General features: G+C 34.4%; 2 protein-coding genes across 2 annotated transcripts; one reads left to right on the forward strand and one right to left on the reverse strand.

Moving 5' to 3' along the window:
• Window positions 1-10,796: 10,796 nt before the first annotated feature.
• LOC142524165 (pentatricopeptide repeat-containing protein At1g02060, chloroplastic) lies at window positions 10,797-13,777 on the reverse strand. The gene is made up of 2 exons (XM_075627979.1): window positions 11,401-13,777; window positions 10,797-11,139 (listed from the first exon to the last, which is right to left on the reverse strand). Exon 1 carries the CDS (start codon window positions 13,655-13,657, stop codon window positions 11,483-11,485), a length of 2,175 nt encoding a protein of 724 aa, XP_075484094.1. The 5' UTR covers window positions 13,658-13,777; the 3' UTR covers window positions 10,797-11,139; window positions 11,401-11,482.
• A 1,541-nt stretch (window positions 13,778-15,318) lies between these two features.
• On the forward strand, window positions 15,319-19,663 carry LOC142524424 (ATP synthase subunit delta', mitochondrial-like). The gene is made up of 2 exons (XM_075628413.1): window positions 15,319-15,670; window positions 19,143-19,663. The coding sequence occupies exons 1-2, from the start codon at window positions 15,404-15,406 to the stop codon at window positions 19,485-19,487; spliced, it is 612 nt and encodes a 203-aa protein (XP_075484528.1). The 5' UTR covers window positions 15,319-15,403; the 3' UTR covers window positions 19,488-19,663.
• Window positions 19,664-21,426: the final 1,763 nt, after the last annotated feature.

Consider the following 21,426-nt stretch of genomic DNA (forward strand, 5'->3'; position numbering starts at 1 on the left):
GCATTAAAAGCACGCTGCGAATAGTAATATCTGCAGCATGCATTTTTGTGTACTGTTAATAACCTATGCAATTTTCGCACCACACAATAAAGACAGTGCACCCATATGGCACTGCGGAAAGCCATTGTAATTTTAATTTTCCCGAATTTATTGAAGGAAGTCTAAAATTATGACAAGTATTTGGATATAATGGAAATTAAAAAATAAAAGAACACCCCGACCACAGTTCTGTGGGAAACACGTGAGTCACAATTGGAATTGTCTCTAAAAAATCGAAATTGTATTATTGGTACATGAATTGAACCATAATCGTGGCTGTAAATTTATCTAAGGTGTTTATTATATAATTTTTAAATAATTAGACTTCAATTAGTTTATATTCACCACGAAATTCTGTGCGGATTTGCCAGTTTATACAGCATTATTTGTGGGAAAAAAAATTTAAAAACTTGGCTTCTAACTATCCTATTCTGGTCCTCAATTTTGCTGTTGGGATGAAAATAAAATAAATTCTTTAAATTACACGAATCCTCGATCGGTTTAAGGCATAAAAAACGATGTTAGGATCAAGCGCTTACCACTAGGCCAAAAAGTATAGTTGTTAGTCAAGACATAAGTTTATTTCGTTATACTTGTGGTGGTGCAGAGTGCACCTACTTGGGTGTTAATAGGTTAGGTTGTTAGGCCCCCGAGTCTGGGGAGGTGTGTGTCTCTGTAAGTGCTGTCTCATATCCTTTATAGATCAGTTTTATCATTTTCCTACCGTCGGCCATGTCCCAATCAGAGACAGTATTACTCGTTAAGATATGATGTCACTCTTTTATGGCCCACTTGGCCAACCAGATCAAATAACGCAACGTCAACAGCTTGACGCATGAGAATTTCCTAGTATGTCACTCATCTTAGTACTACTCGGTACTCTCACTCATACACATTTAACTCTATATTTCAAACGAAAATCAACATTTGTAACAAACATGAAATAAAGTTGAAGAATTGACTCTCACTTATTATTTCAAATTGAACCAAATATCACCAAAATTATCTCAAGTAATTAGGTTCAATGCTCAATCATATAGTCAAATAATTCCAGAACATATTGACACGCAAAGCCGCTAAGATTTGGAAAGGTGCTGAGGCGGCTAACATTACGTATCTCGGGGGAATTTTTCTTCTTCGTTCATGGATATAAATATGTGTTACTTCTACATCAAAACTTTATAAATAAACAAGAGGGATCGATGGAAAAATTTAATCTATTTCAGTTTTTTGTGTTTTACACACTAATACACACGACAACGGTAATGTGTCATGGCCCCGAACCCGTCGAAGTCTGGTTCCGAAACCTAAAGAAACCATCGGTACCGAAAACCGCCGTGATCCAGTTCTATGTTCAAGATTTCCTAGGTGGTCCTAGGCAATCAGCTTGGCAAGTAGCTCAAGTTAGCATTTGTTAGAGTAGATGCTCCGCAAGCCAACGGTTGGCAAGAGAATTTATTGACTCAAGTGTAATAAATAATATTTATTTTAATATAATTTAATTTTTTATGGTCTTGTTTTACTTTATCTGTATACCCATGCAATCAGCATAGATAAAGTCCTTGATCATATTTTAATACAAATGAATCGTAATTCGATGTTGAAACTCATTTAAACACTGTATGATCTAAATTCGTTCCTAGTCGATTCAGCCGCCTAAAACATGGATAAAGGTCGCTTGAGCTCGAGACTAGCATCTGTGATGTTGTGTACTGCGTTTCTTGGTAAGGGCATAGAGATGTCCAAACATACATATGAGTAGTCATATGATGATTATACCGAACAATCCTCTATCGGACTTTCCAAGTGGTTATCATTCATCGAGAGGATAAGTCTGTGGTTGTGATTGTACACCATTAGTCCTTACGACCCGGGACAACATTGAGACTCTATATAATAGGGCTGTGATTTGACTCGTTTACGGGCTCCAGGAGAGTCATCAGGTGGCGAGGTTGGGTACAGTTACGACACATATAGGAGCCAGTGCATTGTAGTCGGGGATTCACCACTCACCAAAGGGTGTGGATATCCTATGTGATCTGATGAAATAATAGTGCATGGAATCTCTGGCTAGAGTATGAGATGTACGTTGGAGAAGAAGTTCTCCAATAATACATGTGATGCCACTATTTATATGTGTCACATAGTTATTGAATTATTATGCAACCCTCGATGAACCAATGGTTGCAAATTCGATCGGGATATATGAGATGAAGAGACCGTACTGTACGTTAATCATAATCGACTGGTTCTTGCAGGCACTATCAGTGATACCTAGGGAATTATGGGGCGATGCTACTAGACGCTCTTACCATGATTCGATGTGTTTAATCAGAAATATGATTTCTTACATTCTCATGATCAATTGTTGATACATAAAATGGGGCAAATAAGGGTAAGCCCGAATAAAATATTATGTCATAAATCACAAGGAGTTGTGAACCCACGGCTAGCTGTATCCCTGAACTATTGAAGGTCACACAAGCACTTGATCGTTTGTTCTTGTTGAGAGAATAAATTCAAGGAGTTGAATTTATATCATAATATAGTAAAATCAAGGAGTTGAATTTATGATAATTAAATTTTGAAAAAATAAATTCAAGGAGTTGAATTTATGAGATAGTAAATTCAAGAAGTTGAATTTATAAAATTTGGAGAGAATAAATTCAAGGAGTTGAATTTATAAAATTTTGAAATTTAAATTATTAAACTCAAAAGTTGAGTTTATTAAATATTAAATTTTGGAGGTGATAAATTCAAGGATTTGAATTTATAATTTAAATATTTAAATTCAAATGTTGAATTTATAAAGGACTTAAATTAAATGTAATGGGTGTATGTACTATGGGCTTGTAAGAGTACAAGACTAACATACAAATTATTAAGGTTCTTAATTGGACTTTAAAAAGATTAATTGATTAATTAAACTAGTTGGAGTAGAATAATTAATTTATTAAACCCATTAACTATTTAATTTATTTAATGGGCCCTAAGCTTATATATATGTGTATTAAGTTTAAGGTTAGAATGAATTCATTCATAATTCTCAAAAAACCCTAGCCTCCAAGCCAATGGATTTTTGAAAAACACCCCCTCCCACTCTCCTTGTGTTCTTCCATCTCAATGAAAAATATCTTCTAAATTTCTAGTGCAATTTAGATAAGGAACAATCAATCCAGTCGTGGACCGGATTAGGAGATTGAAGAAAGAATATTTGAAGAACGTACGTGGGGTTTACAACAAGAGCTACATTTCGCTTATACCAGCATAGCTGGAGCCAAGTGAAATTTCATTAAAGGTAAAAACTAAATTCCCTATGAATGTTTGATTAAATAAACCATACAAGTGTCCAAAACAAATATATTTTGAATGTCAAAATAAAATAAAAATTTTAAAACTTCCGCTGAGTTTGGCCACGAGAAAACCGAGATCCAACAGCAATACTCCGACTTCGCCTACCAATTTCGGCAGACTCGTCGTGGCAGATATCTTACTAACTGTCGGATCAGATTTAAACTCGGCACCCATCGACCAAGCTCAGGGTTTGATCGGTAATTCTTATTTGAATGAACCGGCGGTAGCTGCGAGTATTAACTACGTTTTCACAAGTGGTAAATACAACGGGGGTACACTCTCCATGTTCGGAAGAAACCCTTTATCTGCTGCCGGGGATCAGGAGTTATCTATAGTTGGTGGTACCGGTGTTTTTCGATTGGCACAAGGCATAGCTACGGTCCGTACGTACTTAGATTTTGATGCCACTGGTTATGGTATTTTCAATTATACTTTGTATGTCATTTATCCTTAGTGTGGAAATGAATCAAATGATTGTTTGTAATTTGATGAATCATTGGCGTGAATAATCAAGATCCATAGTAGGGCATCTCGATATAATTATAAATATGAAACATTAATAAAAATGTGGATCGTAAATTTATGATTAAATTGATGAATTTGATCTAAAATCTCGCATCATGTTCTTGTGGAATCACTACAACAAATATGGATTTTCACGACGTGCATATATGTTATTCGCAACGTGCAATACGTCCTGCACAATTATAAGCGTACGTGGATGGGTGTGCCATAAATACTACTATTGATAGCGTGCTTTTAATGTGCTTCATTGATATTCCGTTGCGAAAATATTTTTTCTTGTATTGAATGTTGGTGTAGCATTGTAAATTTATTGTTTCAATTTTATTTCATTTGAAATATTAAGTTCTTTTAATATTAGTACTAAAACTAAAAAAAGAACTTTTTATGGATAGAAAATAAGTTAGAATTTTATTTTACGATTAAAATTTACTACTTGTTCGATCATCACCTTCACAATAGCATAAACACGTACTATACTAACAACTCGGGTTCGAATTCTGATTCGGGTTCGGGTACCTAATTTATCAAGAAAATTGCTAATATATATATCAAGTCATTAGCACAACTAGGGATGAGAATTTGGATGTGGGTACCCGATCGGATCGGGTTATTTTAAATATGCCGAGTTGGGATCGGGTAGGATTTTTCCTATCCGATACCTGATCGAATATGAACTTAAGTTTATTTGTTTTTAAAATATTACTTTTAAATGTATTATTGGACAATAACTATAAATTAATTAAATAAACACAACTTTCAATCACAACATATATTAAAAAAGAATCAAATTGATATTATACCAAATAATGAAATTATAGTTGTGTTGTCAAATCAATTATCTAAATTTTCAGATCATAATTTAAACAAAATATCTTTGGGGTTCACACTGTAATATAGTAAAGATAACTTGTTTGTATTTTTGGATGCATATTAATAATTGAGTGGGTTTCATGTGAGATCACACAGATTAAGATCCGTGAGATGGGTCAACGCTACCAATATTCATAATAAAAAATAATAATCTTAGCATAAAAAGTAATACTTTTTCATGGATGACCCAAATAAGAGATCCGTCTCACAAATACGACCCGTGAGACTGTCTTACACAAGTTTTTGACTTAATTAATTTATGTTGTCAAATTTCATCATTATTATCATTATCTTATTTTTTAGTCAATTTTACTTATTTTATTTTAACAATATATATAATCAAAATCAAAAATTAATATACTAATGTATAGTTTGGTAGATGAGATATGAGAAGGATTGATAAATAATCGACTTTATCTCACGTTTGGTACCTTTTTAGAAAGCCCATGATATTATCATGGGCCCGTGATAAATAATTTTATATAGGGATAATATATCTCTTTTATGATATGTGATAATTTTAATCTAATGATAAAAACATCACAAATGACTTAATTGTCCTCAATATATAAAAATCATAAACCATATTATTCTCTCATTTCACTTGTAGGTAGAAATTAAAATCAAATAAATATTTTTATTTATTTTATATAATATGATAATTATATAAATGAACTCGAGATAATTATATAAATGATTTGTATAAAGAGTGAGTCTCATGTGAGACCGTTTCATGGATTTTAATATGTGATACGGGTCAATCATATACATATTCACAATAAAAAGTAATACTCTTAGCATAAAAAATAATAATTTTCCATGGATTACCCAAATAAGATATCCGTCTCACAAATACGACCCGTGAGACCGTCTCACAAATACGACCCGTGAGACCGTCTCACACAAATTTTTGCCTTGTATACATCTCAATAAAATTATTAGTATCACTCGATTACCTTAAAAATTTATATTTGACTTGACTCACAAAATTAAGGGCTCAATTATCATATTATGTAATATATAAAATTAGGTAAAAAAAATAAATCATGTAAGCATTGTCGATGCATGAACAAATAAGAAATATGAACTCAAGCTACAACTTTGAAATTATAAAATATATTATGATAATGTTAATTTTGTCATTACAATCTAATATATAAATTTAATCAATCTTATTAAATCATACCAAAGATTAAATATAATATCTTGCATCTTATTTATAATTAAATTATCCTTATATTATATTGTTGGATCTCGGTTTTCTACGTGCCCAAACGCAGCGGAAGTTTAAAATTTTTATTTTATTTTGAAAAACAAAATAATTCTTTTGGACACTCGTATGATTTTCATGAATTAAACATACATAGGATGTTAGAATTTATACCTTCGGTGAAAATTTCACAAGTCTCCAACTATTCCGGATTTAGCGGAGATAGCTCTTGATGAAATCCCTACGAACATTCTTCGATCTCCTAATCCGGTCCACGACTGGAAGATTTGTTCCTCCTCTAATTTGCACTAGAAAATTAGAAGATATTTTTGCGTAGAGATATAACACGAAAAATTCGACTCAAAGTTTAAGCCAAATTTTTCTTGCTTTTGAATGAATTTTCGAGAGCCTCCTTTGAGAAATTGGGAAGACCGAAAGTTATCAAAAGTCTTCTTGGGTTGATGCCTATTTACATAAGAAATAAGATTTAAAATCTTATTATATTTTCTAATCTTATATTTACTTAATTAATCTTATCAATTAAGATAATTAAAGATTCTAAAATTGCATCCCATATTTTGCCAATCTTGAAAATCCTATTTTCTTTGAGATAGTGGAGGCTACCCTTTTTATATTCTAAAAAGAGTTTTTAACCTAAATTCCATAATTTGGATTTAGGTTCCTAAATTAAATTTAATGGGCTTTGTTAATTAAATGGACTAGTCAAACTAATTTAATTAATTATATTAAAGTCCATTAAGAACTTTAATCATTTAATATGTTGGACTTGAACTCCTACAAGCCCATTAAACATATCTCTCATAATATTTAATTTAATATTTAATAAACCCAACTTTTGAGTTTAATAAATTAAATTAATTATAAATTCAACATTTGAATTTAAATTGTGAATTCAACTCCTTGAATTTTATCACCTCCAAAATTTAATATTTAATAAACTCAACTTTTGAGTTTAATAAATTAAATTCTCAAATTTATAATTCAACTCCTTGAATTTATTCTCTCAAAATTTAATTATCATAAATTCAACTCCTTGAATTTACTATATAATATGAATTCAACTTCTTGAATTTATTCTCTCAACGGGAACAAATGATCCAGTACTTGTGTGACCCTCAATGGTTCAGGAATACAGCTAGCCGTGGGTTCACAACTCTTTGTGATTCAGGACATAATCCTTTATTCGGGCTTACCCTAGTTAGCCCCATTCTTTTCATCAACACCTTGATCAAGAATGTCAGAACTCAATTCTGATTGAACCCATCAGATCATGGTAAGAGCGTCTAGTAGCATCGCCCCATGATCCCCTAGGTATCACTGATAGTGTCTGCAAGAACCAGTCGATTATGATTAGCGTACAGTACGGTCCCTTCATCTCATATATCCCGATCGAATCTGCAACCATTGGTTCATCGAGGGTTGCATATTAATTCGATAACTATGTGATAACTATAATAGTGGCATTGCGTGTACTATTTGAGAACTCCTTCTCCAACGTACATCCCACACTCTGGCCAGAGATTCCATGCACTATTATTTCATCAGATCACATAGGATATCCACACCCGTGGGTGAGCGGTGAATCCCCGACTACAATGCACTGGCTCCTATATGTGTCGCAACTGTACCCAACCTCGCCACCTGATGACTCTCCTGGAGCCGGTAAACGAGTCAAAGCATAGCCCTAGCTTATAGAGCCTCAGTGTTGTCCCGGATCGTAAGGACTAATGTGTACAATCATAACCACGGACTTATCCTCTCGATGAATGATAACCACTTGGAAAGTCCGATGGAGGGTTGTTCGGTATAATCATCATATGACTACCCATCTGTATGTTTGGACATCTCCATGCCCTTACCAAGAAACGCAGTACACAACATCACAGATGCTAGTCTCGAGCTCAAGCGACCTTTATCCATGTTTTAGGCGGCTGAATCGACTAGGAACGAATTTAGAATATGCAGTGTTTACAAATGAGTTTCAACATCGAATTACGATTCATTTGTATTAAAGAATAATCAAGGACTTTATCTATGCTGATTGCATGGATATACAGATAAAGTATAACGAAAACACTAAAAGTTAAATTATATTAAAATAAAGATTGTTTATTACAACTGAGTCAATAAAATCCCTAGCCAACCGTTGGCTTGCAGGGCATCTACTCTAACATATATATCACATGTTTATCTTATCATGTGTACCAAACTATGGCTAATAATATTGCAAATTTTACTAGATATATTTTACTACACCCGACCACGGTTAGGTGGGAAACATGTGAGTCAAAATTGCAATCATTTTTAAAAAAATCAAAATTATACAAGAAATGAGAACAAAGATCATAAATTTTATAATGTTGTAGGACACATTGATAACTTAATCTAATATAATTAAACTAATTATTTTATATAAATTAAATTTAAATGTTGTTTTTATTTCATTTAAAAATGATATATTCAAAATATTTTGTTATATAAAATTTAAATAATTAATTTAATTATTTTATATTTACCATGAAAGTTTTTGTGGCGTATCAGATGTCATTTAACACCAATATATAAATAGTAAAAACTTGTGTGAGACGGTCTCACGAGTCGTATTTTGTGAGACGAATCTCTTATTTGGGTCATCGATGAAAAATATTATTTTTTATGCTAAGAATATTACTTTCTATTGTGAATATCGGTATGATTGACCCGTCTCACAGATAAATATTCACGAGATCGTCTCACAAAAGACCTATTTATAAAATAAACAAGTGTATGACTTCTAACCAACTGATTCGGGTCCTCGATTTAATGCTGAAAAATATAGATTTAACTAGAAACCAAGGATGAAAATAAAGCAGACTGGAAATAAATTCTTTAAATGACACATGAATCCCCGATTACGGCTCCAAGAACGAAAAATCAACCTTTTTAACAACGAAAATGAAATAAAGTTGAAGAATTAAACTAAAAACTATGAATGTAAAATAAAGACTTGACTTCTAACTAAACGATTAGGGTCCTCCAAATTTGATGCTGAAAATATGAAATATTCAAAATATTTTCTTATAATTATCGATTTTATTAACGTAGTCATTAATTATTATTTACATAAGCTTGCGTCAATGAAGGTTAGTTTACAAAATAAAAATATCATAAGGTAAAAAAATCAAAGAAATTAGAGGATGAGGCCAATATCGCAACCCTGTTAGTAGATCTTTTGTGAGACATTTTCATAGATCTTTATTCGTCAGATGAGTCAATCATGCTCATATTTACAATATGTGTGACTCAAATAGGATATTTGTCTCACAAAATTAACTCACGAGACCGTCTCACAAAAGTTTTGTTGTAACCTTACATACGCACATATAATGAATGGCAAAAACTTGTGTGAGACGGTCCTACGGGTCGTATTTTGTGAGACAGATATCTTATTTGGGTCATTCATGAAAAAGTATTACTTTTATGGTAAGATTATTACTTTTTATTGTGAATATCGGTAGGATTGACCCATCTCACATATAAAGATTCGTGAAACCGTCTCACAAAAGACCTACTCATAATGAAATTGTCGATCTCTAAAAATAAAACTAAATATACATCACATTATTCCATACATTTCTACAAATGTAACTCTAATCATTAGAAATTCGTAAATATCGAAAATTGAACAAAAAATATCACCCAAAATTATGTCAAGTAATTGCTTTCAATGTTCAATCATATAGTCAAATAATTCCAGAACAGATTGACCCACAAACCCGCTAAGATTTAAATAGATAAGGAGGCTAAACGTTACGTATCCCAGAGGAATTTTTCTTCTTATGATAAGATATTCTTCATTAACGGATATAAATATGTGTTCCTTCTACATTTTACCAAATCAAAAATTTATATAGGAGGAAATCAATAAGAGGGACAATGAAGAAAATTAATATGTTTCTGTTTTTTATATTATACACACTAATACATGCGTCGACAATATTGTGTCACGGCCCCGAACCCGTCGAAGTCTGGTTCCGAAATCTAAAGAAACCGTCGGTACCGAAAACCGCCGTGATCCAGTTCTATGTTCAAGATTTCATAGGTGGTCCTAGGCAATCAGCTTGGCAAGTAGCTCAAGCTAGCATTACTCCGACTTCCCCGACCAATTTTGGCAGACTCATCGTGGCAGATAGCTTACTAACTGTCGGAACCGATTTAAACTCGGCACCCATCGGGCGAGGTCAAGGGTTGATCGGTTATTCAGATTTGAACGAACCGGCGGTATCTTCGAGTATTAACTACGTTTTCACAAGTGGTAAATACAACGGGAGCACACTCTCCATGATCGGAAGAAACCCACTATCTGCTGCCGGTGATCGAGAGTTATCTATAGTTGGTGGTACCGGTGTTTTTCGATTGGCACGAGGTATAGCTACCGTCCGTACGTACTTAGATTTTGATGCCACGGGTTATGGCATTTTCAATTATACTTTGTATGTCATTTATCCTTAGCGTGGCCATGATTATTTGTCATTTGATGAATCATTGGCGTGAATAAACAAGATCCGTAATAGGGCATCTCGAGAGATACATACATATACATTATACATATACATATATATATAAACTTGTTCGAACATCTCATTCACGATAGCATAAACAACATATATATATATAAACTTGTTCGAACATCTCATTCACGATAGCATAAACAGGCACATATATGATATGCTAACAATTAATAAGGAATAATACATTTATATATTTTTAGAAATGATGAAATATTAATTCCTTCTCATTTTGCAAATACAGTCGTAGATTGGGTCACCCATGTTTTATGAACTAAGGATTAAAGTTACTATACAACAATCAATAATGAACTTGAACAAAACCAAAGATCTGAATAAATATTTTCACATTTTGACACGAGACAAGAAGAGTACATACAACGGTCGAATTACATCCCGTGTAGCGTCGACAAAGTTAGGTCGTCGGATCCCCAACACAACGAAGTTTCCAGGAGGTAAAATACTCCTTACCCTGTGTATCATTTCGGGAGCTCGTATGCAAGTAGGGGAGTGGCAGCAGGAAATTTCTGAATTTGCAGTCCATGTTCTGCACAAATTTGCAGCCATTGATTCCTGTCAATCCAAAAGAGAACTCCAAGTGAAAGTTTAACAATAAATAAGAAACCATAAATTCAAATACACACACACATATATATTTATATAGATTAAGCAGAACTCACAAGTCACAACAACAAGCAACATATTAAATTAACACCAAATAAAGAAAAATTAACAGCTTCTGCTAAAATTCAATCCGTGAGATTTTATAGAAAACCCCTTAAATACATATAACATACAGTCAGAATGTAAAAGGAATTCACGAAACATGAGTACCTCTTCATGTCTCAGCTAACTCGGACCGGTGCCAATAACTTTTCTCGCATGAAATGCCCGAAACTGGTGCATTCACCTGAATTTAGTTCAGTAATCTTTTGGCAACGAATTCGGCTTCCCTCAATTTTCCTTCAGCTTCGAGACCGATTCTCAACTCTTCAATGCAGCTTGAAGGTTGTTCTATACCCTTCTCTAACAATTCATAGTAAAGGTTGAATGCTTCTGATAGCCTGTGGCCTTTACAGAGACCCGTTAAAACAGTATTGCATATGGCAATATCGACAGTCTGGTCATTTTCCAGGCTGAACATGAGCAATTCACTTGCCTCCATGAACTTTCTATCCTTGCAAAGTGACACAATCAGTTCTTCTATACGGACTATGTAACCATTTTTATAGAGACTCCTAACAAGCTGAAATGCCTTTTTCTGTGCACCACTCCTGAAGATCACTTTGATTGCATCTGTTGAGAGATTGATGTTTGGTCTAATCTTTTTGTCTAACATTAGCATAATCAAGCAAGCCGATTCATGAGAAGAATCCTTTTTGAAAAGTTCCATAAGAACACGGTGGAATGTGGATGTTCTTGGAAGATGGGAACCATTCGACATCTTTTCCAAGGTGTCGTAGGCGAGGTTTGGTTGCCCCCTACATAGAAGACCTTCTATTAGTGATTCATAAATCTCGGCATCAGGGACAAAACTTCTCCTCAACATCAAGACCAAGAGTTTATGCCCATCTTCAACCGTCCCTTCCTTACAATGCCCCAAAATCAAAGTTTTATAAGCCGAAGGATCTTGTATCCCTCGTTTCATTAGCTGCCTGAACACTCTCTCAGCTTTCTTAGTCTTCCCATTTGCACATAAATTACGAAAAATGGGATTATACGCTGCAGCAAGAGGCGTACAACCATCTTCACACAACAAAATTTCCTTCTCAAATAACTCATCAAGCAACTTCTCTGCCATGTTAAAATTTCCCTTTTTACACACAGCCCTAATCAGCATACTATACGTGGCTGAATCTTGTTTAACATTCAGCTCCGTCATCTTCTCAAAAACTCTCAGAGCCTCGTCCAAATTCCCCCCATTGCAATGAGCATTCATCACCGTGTTAAAAGTACACGTGTCTGGCACCAATCCCACATCCCCTCCATCACATTTCCCTAAAATCTCTTTTACCATATCAAAGTTCTGAGATTCACAGAGCCCTTGAATAATAGTATTATAAGTGATTTCATTTGGCTTGATGCCAAGGTCAACCATTTTTCTGAACACATCCATAGCCTCGCCAATTTCTCCTTTTCCGCAATACCCTCGAATCAAAGTAGTGTAGCTAATAACATTTGGCTTCAAATTCTCCCCTTTCTTTTGCATACCATCAACCACATTACGTGCCATGTTGACCTTTCCATCTCTACACAAACCATCAACAATCGTATTGTACGTTAACAAATCTGGTGTACAATCAAATTTCTCTATCTCTTTAAAGATCCTAAATGCTTCATCAATCCTCGAGTTCCTACAAAAGCCTCTTATCAAGATATTGAAGGTATACAAATCCGGATTCACTCCATATGTGCTAAGCATTTCATGGTATAGATCCAAAACCGTTCTCATCCTTCCACTTTTGAGCAAAATCAAGAACAGACAATTAAAAGTAACAGCTGAAGGAGAAATGCCCATTGATTTCATTAGCTTAAATACCTTTAAAGATTCTTGAAAAAGCCCAGCATCACCATAACTACGAATCAAGCTGTTGAAAAACTTGTCAGTCAGCTGTACAACATGGTTGGATTTCTTGGGTATAGAAATTAGGAAGTTCCGGGCCGCATTGAGGTTACGAGCCCGGCCAAGAATTTCGAGCATGATGAAGTAGGAGTGATGGGTGTGTGTAAAGCCAGAACCTTGCGCCCAATTGAAAAACCGAAGGGCTTTGGAAGGGGTTTTGACAAGGCGGAGAGTTTGGAGAACGGTTGTTTGGGAGAGCGGGGTGGTGGTGCAGAGGAAGGACTCGAGTCGGGCCGACCAAGCGGCGGCAGCGTTGATGAGCCTGGCCATGGTTCGGGCTTTCTTTGTTTTTGTTGGCTTGGAATCATGATATTCATCTTTCTTTGATTTCTTACCGGGTGCGACCACAGCAGAGACGGCGAAGGCGGAAAATGGAGGCGGTTGGCGGAATACTTGCGTGAGATTTGAAGGGAAGACAGAGGTGCAGTACGAGAGCTTGAATTGGAAGATTTTCCTCCTGAAGTTCATCGAGAATTTTGGTGGGAGGGATAGGCGGCGCCACCAAACTCCCAAAACTCGCCGGCCGACGCCACCAGGAACCCGTTTTCGAAATAAACCGAATTAAACCGATCGACACAATTATAATCGAACCAATCGTAAAATTGACGGTATTTTGTTTTGAAAGTTTGAATTTATTTATTAAAATATGGAATTTAGTAAAACAATTTTTTTACAAATGCAGAATATGAAAATTCTAATACATAATATGAATATAAACTAATCACAATTCAATAAATAAAGTATAAATTATAATCGAATTTAAATACGAGAAGAACTTATACATGAGCACAAGGGTGAATTATTATTATTTTTTTAAATAAAGCAATCCACTTCGAACATTTACATCTTTATTTTATTTTAAAATTGTAATATTATGAATTATATTGTTAAATATTTAGATATTTTACGTATATCGGCGGTTTCTTCTTGACAATAATCAAAATCATTAATTATAATAATCCAAACAAAAAATCTATGGTTGGTATGGTTTGATTATTAATTATTCCCAGTTTGGTTTTATTTGTTACTTCGTAAAACTGATACATTTGGATCCGTTCAAATATTTATTTTATTCGATATATCGAGATTTCGATACGGTATCGGATATACATCGTTTTATACCCGAAAAAAAGAGATCTTACAAGACTAGTTAAAAAACTGGTGCTCATAGCTAAAGCATGTAGTTCACTTGCCAAAAGCTTTCTATGATCGTTTTCCAGTATCACAGGAGCATCCTCGCTCGAGCAAACTACTTGACAATCTTCTGAAATGTAATGTCGATGCGACGATCTTCAATGACCCTTCTCACCGTCGGCAAAATCATTGCCAACAGGAAGCATTAAATGAATAAAAGAAAAGTCAAGTCATCTTTTGCAGCGGAAAAACATGGTTGGTAAAAGAAAAAAACGCGGTTTTCGTACTATTGAGTTATGCTATAAACAGATGCATCAATTGATCATTTTCTTCATCCATTCATCGAGTTTTCACTCATCTTACAACATTTGATTGCTTAGTTCTATAATATTTGTGAGGTGTTTGTTCTCATGTATTAAGGGAGTACGTTCTATTTGGAAACACAGTGGGTGATTGTACATCATAAAATATTATAGTGTAATTTTTTGCATTTTGCCCGTGATTTTTACCCTAATAATTTTTAGAGTTTTTCACGTAAATCTAGATGTTCAATTTATGTTTTATTTTCATATTTATTATCTCAAATTGCCGCACGTGAGACCAACACTCACTCGGGTTTTGGGTGTATTATTTGGAAATCTAATGACAACATGATAGCAGCGATATATAGTTCACTTCATGATATTTTCTATCGCATTATGGTCGAACAATTGGCTCTTCAAGAGATACTTAATCGAATTAAAACTTGGCATCTCTCCAATATCATAATGGAGACGACTTCCAATCTAGGGTTGATAATTGAAGGTGGTAACATCTTTAACACAAGCACAAGATATATAGATCTTGTAACTTTGCTTTTGTCAAAATTTCCGGAAACGAAGATGTAGAAAAATATTTACTAAAAATACTAAATAAAAAATCTGTTAGACCACGGGTTCTATCAAGGGCCCAAATATGGTTATGGGCCTATCTGTACAATGAGGCCCATTCAACATCGCAGTTCATTCCATCTCTTCGTCGACCTTCCTCCGAAGCTCCGAACACAAGAAACACACACTAGTCTTCAAAACCAGGAGCAAAATGCAGAGACAGGCGTCGCGATTCATCCTGAGCCGAGCTTCCGCTGCCGCGATGAGGTGGCATCGCCCATTATCGACTGATCTCCCGGCGGAGGCGGCGGGTGACTCTAAGTTCGTTGACGCTTGGAAGAAAGTTGTCCCCAATATTGACCCGCCGAAAACCCCCTCTTCGTACATGGCGCCACGTCCCCCGACGCCGTCCACCATTCCATCTAAGCTCACCGTTAATTTAGTTCTTCCTTATGATTCCATCTTGGCCGCCAAAGAGGTAAATTCGTTTATGTGTTGTTCATTTTCTTTCGCTGTTTTGTGTGGAAAGTTGTATCTTGCTTCTGGCTTGATGGGTCTTTGAACATTTATCTTATTTAGTGAATGCTACTGAGTTACGACAATAAGGTGGTGGGCTCGATTTATATTTAGGAATTTGTGTTGTTTATTTTCTTGATTCTCTTTTGTAGAAGACTTGGTTAATCCTGAGATTTGTTTTTCTTGTTTTAGTGTTTTTGTTATGGATGCATAATTTAGTAACACTGCTGGGATTTTTTTAGTTTGTCTAATTCTGGAGTCAGAAACTCAACAGCATCTCGTAGGTTGCATTTGTTGATGATCAAAATACGTTTTCCTTTAATAGTTTTAAATTTATCGATATTGCTCATGTTGAGTAGAACAGAATCCTTTTATTGCAGACTAAGGTTAATTCTGAGATTTGTTTTTCTTGTTTTAGTGTTTTTGTTATGGATGCATAATTTAGTAACACTGCTGGGATTTCTTTTAGTTTGTCTGATTCTGGAGTCAAGAACTCAACAGCATCTCGTAGGTTGCATTTGTTGATGATCAAAATATGTTTTCCTTTAAGAGTTTTAAATTTATCGACATTGCTCATGTGGAGTAGAACAGAATCTTTTTATTGCAAACTAATCACTGAACATGATTGTTATATTTCCCAAAAAATCTTGATCGATCTCCCTATCATAGCCTGGGCCTTAAAGATAAAGTAGTTTTCAGCTAAATTTATTTTGGCGATTCTTTCGTGGATTTTTTCTAAAATTAGATGGTAGAGGCACGTTGATTGGTAGTGTAGCTTTGTACATTACGGGATATTGCAGCAGTTTTAATACCATGATAATTATTATTCATTAAAAGGATTGAAATAATGGATTGAAAATGTGAAATTCTTGAGTCAGATATTTTAACATGTGTTTGTATCCAGCAGGATGTCATCAAAACATCTTCGAAAACTTTGCCTCTGTTTTCTTCCTTTTAAAATTGAATGGAAATCGATCATAAATTAATTAAAGAACTGGTGCTAGCTTTCTTCATACATTGGCCTCTCCTCCCATCTCATGCACTTTGAGGAATTTTTTATATAGCTTATTTTTTGAGTGTGTATCATGAGGTATATATATGTTTCTTCTCAAGAAACTTCAGTCTCACCGCTGCAGATTTGTGATTTATTGATCGACTAGATTGATAATTAAACCCAAATGATATTTTTCCTCTCTATTTATTTTACTGCACCAATATTTGGAAATCAATATTTCTTCGTTGGTTTGATGGATGGAGCCACATGGAACTGTATACATTATGTTGCTCTTTAACCTCTTGTCGAGCAACTTCTTGACTAAGTGCAGGAGCTCAGAAATCCATTAGGCATTAGCTGCTCAAGATGGATGATCTTAAGTCCGTCCATTGGAGTAGTGTGCTCTTTTCATTATACTTGCGTTAGCTTAACTATGGTTGATCCTGTGGTTATTTTTCCTTTAATTGCATCGTTAAGCATTAGCATATTATTCTCTACCGAAGAATTATATCCAACTAACCAGGCACTATAATCATCTGGCAAAATACATTATCAATTTTCATATGCGAGTTTTCTAGCATTCATTGATTGATTTTTTGGAATATAATCCGAGCATTATTATAATTATAAAACTTAAAAGTTCTTGTAACCTATATAGGATACATGCATATGCAGTCTACACGACTTGTTCAAATCTATAATTACTGTCAAGTCTGAAATTGAAATTATCATTCAAAATATGTGATAAATTAGATAACGGAAATTAGTACTTATCTTGTGATTGATTAAGCATCACTTTATTACTTGTTAGAAGTTGGATCTAATCATTAAGAATTTGGGGAAAAAGGAACAACAAAATGAGAATGAGAAAAAGTTAGCTATTTGAACCTTTTTCCTAGGATTTGATTAATTATGATACAAATTTGTATAACCAAAATGTGTCAAATGCCAATGTATTTGTTCAACGACTGTATATATTTCCTAGGTATATATGTGGCGTATCTGACATGAGTGTTGTGTCTGACAAGGATTCCTACTCATTTGCGAAATGATATGGTGTGTTTTTTATGTGTCCATGCCATAGTTGTCAATCGCGCGTAGGGTCCCGTAGCGCAGAGGTAGCCCGTGGCTATAGTGCATAGAGAATCGCGTAGCGAGCGCTATTTGAAAGTAAAACGCCACAAACATATAAATATATAATATATAGCATATACTAACATCAATTCAATCGTTCATTCTTAAATAATAAATATATAAGTTCAAAGCATATAAAACCTCAATTCTAAAACTTGAAGAACATAATTTAAAATCCATCTTCATCTTCTTCATCAAGATCGAGACCATCTTCTTCATTTGAAATTGCATAATGTTCGGCGTGATCCTCTTCTTCACTTTCCTCATCAAAGTCAAATTCATCATCATCTATAAAATTAAGTGTAGTAGATGTTTCTATTGGCCTTTTCCCTCTAGATCAAAGCATATAAAACCTCAATTCTAAAACTTGAAAAACATAATTTAAAATCCATCTTCATCTTCTTCATCAAGATCGAGACCATCTTCATTTGAAATTGCATAATGTTCGGCGTCATTCTCTTCTTCACTTTCTTCATCAAAGTCAAATTCACCATCATCTATAAAATTAAGTGTAGTAGATGTTTCTATCGGCCTTTTACCTCTAGACTTAGATGTGGCCGCCTTCGAGCTTCCTGTAGGTGTAGATGTGGGTGCCTTTGAGGCCTGCGTAGTTGTAGGGGTCCCCTTCGAGGCCCCTTTGGATTTCCTCAATGTATAATGAGCTTCATCTACTCCAACAACATCTGCAACATCTTGCCAAGTCAAATCATCACCATCATGAACAAAGTCAGGCTCTTTATCTTCCAGTCTCCCTAGCAGCCATTCATTGTCATCATCCACTTCAGTTAATATGATGGGATCGATGGTATCACGGCTATCGTATCTACGTCTCAGAGCTCTGTTGTATTTGTTGAACACCAAATCATTCAGGTGTTTTTGCTCAAATCATTAAGGTCTATGAGACTTTCTTTGGTGTTTCTAGAAAAGATGCCTGAAAATGTATTTTCTGGAAGTAAAATTGGAGAACGTGACATGTTTGATTTTGTTTTTCAGAAAGACACATTCTACCTTCATTCAACAATTTTTCAGTTATTCAAATTTTCACTAGTTTGTGAGGTACTTTAAAATCTGAATGTATGGTTTTCTTTTATTAGAACGTAAGCTTGAGGGTGAAATATATTTTTTGACTAAGAAAATAACGAAAACCGTTCCTGAAATAAGAACAAACAATATATCACCTACAACTTTCTCTGAATGATATTTAAAACTTTGATATTGGTGGTTTAGCAACATTTTTCTAATATCATTTTTGGGCCTTTATAACTATTTAACCTCACGACAATCTCCTTCTCTCTTATCTTTTCAGGTTGATATGGTCATAGTCCCAGCGACTACCGGACAGATGGGTGTTTTACCGGGTCATGTAGCTACTATTGCTGAACTAAAGCCTGGTATTTTATCAGTTCATGAGGGTAACGATGTAACAAAATATTTTCTGAGCAGTGGGTTTGCTTTTGTCCACGCAAACTCTGTTGCCGATATAGTAGCTGTTGAGGCCACACCAGTTGATCGCATCGATGCAAATCTAGTTCAGAAAGGTCTTGCTGAGTTCCAACAAAAGCTAAGTTCAGCAACAACTGATGTTGAGAAGGCAGAAGCGCAAATCGGCATAGATGTACACAGTGCTCTCAATGCTGCTCTTACAGGTTAATCGTTAAAGACTAAGACTAGCATGTCTTCAACTGGACCCGTATTTGTTTTATCCTGGTGTTCTTTTTGTCTGGTTCTTTTTACCCATTTCCAAGTGCTGGTTTCAGCTTACTATCGACAAATACATTTACAAGGATTTCTTGAATAAATATAAAAAACCAAGTGTGTTTGAATTTTGATGTTATTCTTTTTCATTTTTGAGTTGGAGGATGGTGATTCTTACAATTGGATCTCGAACCGGAGACCTCTTTCCATATTTGGGATCTTGGTGTCTGTTGTTCGACAATTGTGATTAGGCTCCTGGTTAGTTTTTTTTTCTGTTGGATGAAAATTGATATTTCAACTTCTGGTTGAGCACTCGCTGTACTTCCCATTCTTACATTGAATTGTACCGAAGCTGAGTTTTGTGCCTGCCTTGAGCCTGCTAATGGAACGTAGGCCTAATCATGGTTTTAAAATCAATGGTTTGAATAAAAGGTAGAACCGAAACTAAACATGTTACTAAATATAAAATAAAAAAATAAGGGTCAAATATGATTTTAATATAAATATTCATCAATTATGCATTACACAAGACATGAATTTCGATTTTGCGAATTTCGATTTTGTTCCCCTTTTACATTCACATCAATTCAAAATGACCATTGAAAAAAAGTGATAGTGGGACAATATGTATCTTACGAGATTCAACATGAATGCGCAGAACTTATTTCGATCTTCTTCTCCTGTTATTCTGATCACTCGCTCTCAGGCCAAAACTCAATACAAAATTTCATGTAAAAGAGAATAATCACTCAACCTCAGCAGCATCTGCATCACTTTCCAAGTACACTTAAGTCGCCTCTGAAATCGGTCTGTCTTTCCCTCCCAAGAGACGAGTTTAACCATAAAGTTGGATATGTAATCCGAACGTCGGTTCATGGGTAACTCAAGTAGGAGATCTGTCTCACAAAAGTGACTCGTGAGATCACCTCATAAAAGTTTTTGTGATGATTCTAATGTATCATATGAAAGACAAATAATTTGTTGATGCAATTATTAAAGTCGTAGAATTAAATATTATTTTGGTTGTTGTGATCTTTTACAATATTTGAACTGTCGGCATCAAACAAATACAAGATTGGAGAAACTTACAACTAATTTCAGGCAAATTTTTCCATTCCCAGTTTATAAATTGAAAATATTTGTGTTGTCTTTGGCTCCTAGCCATCGTTATTGGGCACTTTCTTATATTTATTATTACAGTGAAAAAGAATAATTGTTTATATCATTTACTTGGGTTCGAAAGATGACAGTTCGTAATGGTAATACTAAAGATATAATAACCATTACAACTTAAATTAGTATCCACACAAGTTCAAACGTAAATTACTCATTTTGTTAAATCTTGGAAATTTCTTAATGGGATAAATTATTTTGGGGTTAATTGCATATACTACCGATGTGAAATCACGAAATTTCGCGAGTATCATGATATTAAGATCGATAAATGAAAACCAAAACTAAAACTGAAGGAACATAGTCGAATATAGTAGGTCTAATCACGTTTTAAAATCAATGGTTTCGATGAAAGGTAGAACCAAAACTGAACAACTTAAATAAAGTTCCGATTCCGGTTCCTGTGGGTTTTGTATTTTTTACTGAAAATAAATCTAAATAAGGATCAAATATAATATAAATAATTAAAATTAATTAAATTGTTTAATTGTGTAAATTATACATCTCTATATACTATAGTATCTAAAAATTAAGAATTAGTTTACTGTTTTGGTACAGATTTTTATTTTTGGGAACCGGAACCGAACAGTAAAATCTCAATTTTTTATCGTTTTGAAACCTCAAAAGGTAGCAGCTTTGGTTTCAAAAGATGGTTTTAACTTTGATTAACGATTTCAAAGAACTGCCGATGGGAATCTCATCCTAATTTCAAAAGAATATTT

Source organism: Primulina tabacum, chromosome 14 (genome assembly GCF_025594145.1).
Source record: "Primulina tabacum isolate GXHZ01 chromosome 14, ASM2559414v2, whole genome shotgun sequence".
NCBI lineage: Eukaryota > Viridiplantae > Streptophyta > Magnoliopsida > Lamiales > Gesneriaceae > Primulina > Primulina tabacum.

Excerpts from the sequence above, each read along its gene's own strand:
- LOC142524165 (XM_075627979.1), bottom strand. The coding sequence starts at position 13,657 with ATGAACTTCAGGAGGAAAATCTTCCAATTCAAGCTCTCGTACTGCACC.
- LOC142524424 (XM_075628413.1), top strand. The coding sequence starts at position 15,404 with ATGCAGAGACAGGCGTCGCGATTCATCCTGAGCCGAGCTTCCGCTGCC. Across the intron at positions 15,671-19,142 it reads CCATCTTGGCCGCCAAAGAG|GTTGATATGGTCATAGTCCC; the intron begins GTAAATTCGTTT and ends TTATCTTTTCAG.